The sequence below is a fragment of the Heteronotia binoei genome, chromosome 13, assembly GCF_032191835.1.
Source record: "Heteronotia binoei isolate CCM8104 ecotype False Entrance Well chromosome 13, APGP_CSIRO_Hbin_v1, whole genome shotgun sequence".
Classification (NCBI taxonomy): Eukaryota; Metazoa; Chordata; class Lepidosauria; order Squamata; family Gekkonidae; genus Heteronotia; species Heteronotia binoei.
In genome coordinates, this window is record NC_083235.1 from 32,446,299 (window position 1) to 32,452,298 (window position 6,000).

Below are 6,000 nucleotides of genomic sequence, written 5' to 3' on the forward strand. Positions count from 1 at the left end.
CTGCCAGGCTAGGTCACAGTGACCTGATCAGCAGACCGGCTTGAGCCGGCAGAAGCCAAGTGATGCAATCTGCTGAGTCAGCACGGCCAGGATTGGCTGCTTGGACTATATATGATCTGTGTGTGCATCACACAGGTCTCTCCCTGTGAGATGGTGGTTAGGCGAAGCACTTTGTCCGTGGAGGTGATATTGTATAGACTGCACAAGAGAGCACTTGTTGTGTATATATGTTAATACACCTTTTGGCACTAGTTGCACGTGTCTGCCTGATTTTCTTTCCTGAAGCCCTGTGTCGGGCAAGTCATCTCCCTCACTCTGCTACTCCCGCTCCGACAGATTTACCATGTGATAAGTTTTTCATAGGCAAACTTTCTTCCCCCATGAAAGGGTGTTCCTGTGTGTGTGACAGATAGCACATCCCTGCCCTCTGAATCTAGGAACTAGGTTTTCAGATAACACACTCATGCCATTTTAAACACTACTGTGGGATTCCACAGTAGTCTTCTGTTCACACCAGATCAGAGAGCTCTCACTGTAAAAACATGCAGTGATGGTCTTTTTTACAATAGTTATGACAGCCTATGAAATCTGTGTGAAGGCAGATACAGATAGAGTGGAGTAGTAGGGTCTAAGTCATCTATATCTACATGAATAGCTCATACCCTATTAATCCACTGAACAAAATTAATAGCCTTTCTAGTCTGAAGTTTAAGGCAGGATACAGGCCATGAAGCAGACTTGTCTATATTTGTAACAACCAGAACAGCATCACCATGACGCTTAAAGGAAACTTGAGAATCTTTTCCAACTCTGTAAATGAAGGCTTTGTTCCTCTCTTATACTGTAGAGTGGTGATTCTCTATTCTGAAATTTGGATTGATAGACCTTGAAATTTTGCAGGTATCCTCTTAATGTTATGGCTGATTGTAGTCTGTAGTGACACAGGCTCTGATCATACACTGACTTGCTATGAGAACAGATTAGTTTTGAAACAGGAAGGGTACCAGGCTCCTGTTTACAACTTATCAAGTCAATATTTTTAGACTGTATATATTTCAGTGGCTAATCACTCACTGCTGGATATCTGTCATATACTTTTGAAATTTTGTAACTGGATAGAAAGTGCACTGCATTTCTTATATAGTGCTTAGAATAATTATTACACACAGTGATATTTAAATATATTGCTTTTATTAATTTGAAAAATCATAATGTGTAATAGAATTCCCTAAGCTTCGTGGTGATGTTGTTCCAGTTGCAACTTTCATACTGTGCTTTATCCTGATTGCCTATATCTGTGTCAGTTGTTCTGCTTTCCCTCCTTCTAGTCAAAACAAAGGACTGCAGCTTGGCGAATACAAATCAAAAACACACTGCTCCAGGCACAACAAAAGACAATTTAGTAACAGCCAGTCATTCATTTACAAATATACAACATACAAGTCCCAAATATAAAGTATGGACTACGGTGGGTCGAATTTGAATTTCTCCCTGTATAATTATTGTAGGCTTCGGTTACTGGTGAACGTTTGCAGTGATTCCCACATAAACACAAGTTCTTGCAAATAAGACTGTAAGTTCCTTGGAATCTGGTTTGGCCAAATTCCAAAAGTGATAACAATTATTAAGATGGTAAGCTCTTTGGAGTCCGGTTTAGTCCCACTTCAAAGTGATAGCAACAAATAGGACTTTATTATTTTTTTATTCAACCTATTCATCCTTGGTGCTGAGGAAGATTTGAAACGGTGTACTGGATCGACTCACCATAGTCCATACTTTATATTTGAGATTTGTACATTGCATATTTCTAAACAAATGACTGGCTATTACTAAACTGTCTTTTGTTGTGCCCAGAGCAGTGTATTTTTGTTCCCTCCTTCTAGGGCAGAGAGCTAGACAGAACAATGAAGCCTCATACCACTGGATTGCTGGAGCCCCTGCTCAATCTCCCTCTATCTTCTGTGATTTCATGAAGCACTGCCCAGACACGGTGAAGCTTATCTCCCCCCCCCCCCCCCACCCCCGCACACACACACAAACCATGAGAACCTGCTTTTCCAAACCAGATCCAACAAGCTGCTGGAATTCTGTATCCTGCATAAAATATAATGTAATGAGATGCATGGAATTCCACCAACACCTACCTCTTCCTTTTCTCCAACTCACTGGAAACCCCATCTGTCCACTGCATCCATTACTAACTTCCATTGCATTCTTTCTCAACAAATACGCAGGAATTTCTAAGAACTAGTTTTATGTGATCTTTGCTAGAAATCACTACTCCTCATATAGATCTATGGTTCCTAGGGTCACTCATTTGAAAACTTCAGTGAAGAAGGTTCCACCAAAGCCACAACTGACTCATGGCAACCCCAACCACGGGGTGTTCAAGGCAAGAGATGAGCAGAGGTGGTTTGACATTGCTTTTCTCTGCATAACAACTCCAATCTTTCATGGAGGTCTCCCATCAAAATATTGACCGTGGCCAACTCTGGTTCAACACTTAGTTTAAAATCCAGTTTCCATTGGCAGCACAAACAAGCCCCCACACAGTAACCTGTAGGGCGGCTTTATGTTCTGCTTTCCTTTGTAAGAGTGAAGCTCTTTATACAGCCTGTTCTTGCCATCAATAATGTTATTTGTAACATTATTGTTTGAGGGCCAAAACCAACGTGAACAGTCTCTGTCCACCCATAAAAACTAAGCTGCATGCATGGATGGCTTACAGTGCAACCCAAAGTGACCCTTTGGATTGGCACCAAACAGGGAGCGGAGTTTAACCTTTCAACCCTTGCTCAGTTTGCTAAAAATGGTGCTTCCCACACAATTATCAGCCTTGACAAAAGTGTCTGGTGTCAATCAAAGAAACTGAGCAGGATTTCAAAAGTTAACTCTCCTCTCCCCTTCCTGTATGCCCCAAATCGTAATCACAGCCATAGAGGAGGGATAGCAGCTCAGCCGTAGAGCCTCCGCTTTGCATGGAAAAGGTTTCATCTTCTATCCCTAGCACCTACAATAGAATAATTTTGGTAGCTGGCAACATGAAACACCTCTGCCTGAGATTCTGGAGAGATGCTGCCAGTCACAGAAGACAATACTGACCTTAATAGAACAATGTACTGATTACGTATAAAGCAACATCATATGTCTGTGGCTGCACTCACAATTCGCTGTTGACAGACTGAACAGATCTTCATCATGTTTGTTTTTGCCACTTTTAAAATATGCTAAAAACTTTGAAAACCATTGATCAAAGGAACCTGATTTCAACTGTCCGTCTGGTGTGCCACATAAAAATGTGCATAAAACTTGTTCTAAAATGGAAAGAGGAAGTTCTCTAAAAGGACTTCTGCATTAGTATTTCACAAGCTTTCTTCCTTGGAATCACCTTCATAACCCTTGGAACAAACTTCCAGAGTGATCTAGCTGCACTCTGAGCCTAATTAATGAGATGGTTCAAATTGGTTTCCCTTTCACCTTTGCATTACTGTGTTTATGCTGTTTAACTGCTATTTTATTTATTAAAACATTTATACCATGTGTTTCCTTGTGGTTCAAGGTAGCTTACAGTAAAAACACAATTCCAGTTAAAACCAGAATCAAATAACAGATCCCCCAAATCTCTCCCTCCCATTCATTCCCCTTCAATTGGCCCAGCAAACAGGCAAGCTTTGCTGTCCCTCCTGACCAGCTCTGAGTTTTCTGGTTGAGGGACAAAGCATAAATGCCAGACATAAAAAACCAAATAATCGGAGTGTGTGTGTGTGAAATTACCCAGTAATCCCCCATAACCACAGCCAATATCAGCAAATTCTACTTGAAAGGAAGGCTTGGCTCTCTCTTCCACGTCCTTTGGGTCATCGTGCTGATCATCTTTGGTTAAAGGCATGAAGAACTCTGGGTAGAGCTCAGACCAGTCCATTTCCTCAGGCTTGGCAGGACTAACAGGAAAGAAAGCAAAGAGCCTTATATAACACCCAGAGTCATACCAACACACTTCCCAGTTTCCCAGCAATGCCACTTCCAAGTGGCTTCCAATTCACAGACCACAGCAAATCTGGCTTAAAAGACCCACTTTGCTGTTTTTGCTGCAAGAGATCAACACAGAGATCGCACTGGAATTTGGCAAGTGGAAGCTATGAACTATCCAGTGTAACTATTTCTGCAGGATGTACTTATGACACCTTTATTAGGGAGCATTTCATAACTGAAGGAGTGAGGGTCTGCTACTCATCCTGTGATTTCAAGAGACAGAAATATCCCAGTGAGTCATGTCTCAAGAGACATTCCAATTGCTTGTGTCTCATGCAAACAATTAAATAATAATGCGTGGATCTGGCCTTAACAAAAGACCCACAGAAAAAAATATAGTCGGACTACTGTTCTGTTCTTAACCACATCTATTTGCAACAAAATTCCACTGAACTCAAGGGAAATTACAGTTAACAGTAATAGCACACTCACAGTGCATTCCTTAGCACAATTCTGCTAAGTTTACTTAAAGTAAATGGATTTGGAAGAGTAGCTCTGCACTGTTAGGACCGCACTTGTAAGGGCACATCAATCAAGTTACATGTAGCACTGTAATTCTGAATCTGGAATTCCCCAGTTCTCAAGTACTTGAATGTTTTTTTATGCATGATGCTTAAACCAGCTTTTATATTTCCTGTACTATTTCCATAAACGTTAGTATCTAGACAATGGTAACAGGAAGTGAGAAGACACCTGACCAAGGATTCACCACAGGATTCAGAGAAGCCAGAAACAGCTGCATTTCTCAGGTTGCAATCTTTAAGCATACTTAGAGAATAGGCCCTGCACTGCCTGTGTCTCATAGTGCACCCTGAAGAATGTGCAGGCAGACTGAGTCTGCCACCAAGAACTGATAGATAGTAAAGAGCAAATACGAAGCCAAAGGCATGGGACAGGGCAGAAGAGTCAACGATCAAGTGCATTCTTTGCATGCAGAAAGTACCAAGATTAGTTCCGGTATCTCCGCTTAAAGGATCTCAGGGTTCAGGGAATGGGACCCCTGCTCCCTGTCAGAGGCGGCAATACTGGGATAAAGACACGAATAGGCTCGGTATTGGGCGACTTCATTATATTCCCCGGTTACACCTCTCTTGCACACAGCACGATCCTATAATTACTAGGGCATTAAACCTCACAGTGTTCTTTCCAGGGGCGTAAGCGTGCATAGAACTGCCTCTATAAAGAATCAATCAGCAATTGAAAACTTCGAGCATGTCTGGATTGAAGTCACTCAGACACCCTCTACCCGGCAGCCTGCAATCAAAGGAAACTCATGGGAGCGCACAGTGTCAGCGTGAGGGTTGAGAAGGAGGGGATTCCTCGTGGCTTCGTATCCTTTCCGCACTCACTAGCGCAAAGTGTGATCCGCCAACGGATTAGAGTGCGCGCGCTGCCGGTAGTAGCGCTTCTGGGGCAGCGGCGCTGCCAGCACCTCCGCCATGGTCAGACAAGCCACAAAACCTGCAAAGCGCAAACCACGTGAAGCCCCCAATAGGCTCCAGTCGCGAGAAATAAACGTCACAACCCCGAGTTGACGCAGGGTGGCTGAGGCGTCCTTAAAGGGCCAGCAGCGGCGTCTGGAATTTTCAAAGCCTCTCTGGCAGATAACCCAGACGGGCAGCGGTCCATCTTCGCTCCGTGACGGCTTTTGTCTTATCGGGTTTGGGGTTCTTTGGCCCGATTGTTTAATTTTTAAAAACAACAGGAGGACAGTCAAAAATGTAGGGCGAATCTTTTCCCACCCTATGTTGGGAAAAACGCCAACCGCCATCCGGTGCACACTTAATTTGGGAATAAACCCGATTGAACAAGGGGTTATTTACTTCTGAGTAAATATGTAATTGGCCATTTGCTAGATCTCTTACCTATGCTGCTACTGTTAAAAACGTAGAAGCTAAGCTGGAAAATGGAAAACGTAGCGCTGTGCCTGGTGATCTTCAGAGCTAATTAGCAATTTTTAAATAGGGG

The 6,000-nt window shown here is 42.9% G+C and overlaps 1 protein-coding gene across 2 annotated transcripts in view; it reads right to left on the reverse strand.

The window, feature by feature from the left end:
* Positions 1 to 5,559, reverse strand: part of METTL1 (methyltransferase 1, tRNA methylguanosine) — a 1,067,043-nt gene extending 1,061,484 nt beyond the window's left edge. For both annotated transcript variants that reach the window (XR_009556113.1, XM_060252363.1), the window contains exons 1-2: positions 5,382 to 5,559; positions 3,775 to 3,941 (exon numbers count right to left, since the gene is read on the reverse strand). Coding sequence is in view for 1 of the 2 variants with exons in the window: in XM_060252363.1 (XP_060108346.1) it covers positions 3,775 to 3,941; positions 5,382 to 5,473 (259 nt within the window). In the remaining variant the exon portion in view is untranslated. The remainder of the gene's footprint in view (positions 1 to 3,774; positions 3,942 to 5,381) is intronic.
* Between the last annotated feature and the right edge of the window lie 441 nt (positions 5,560 to 6,000).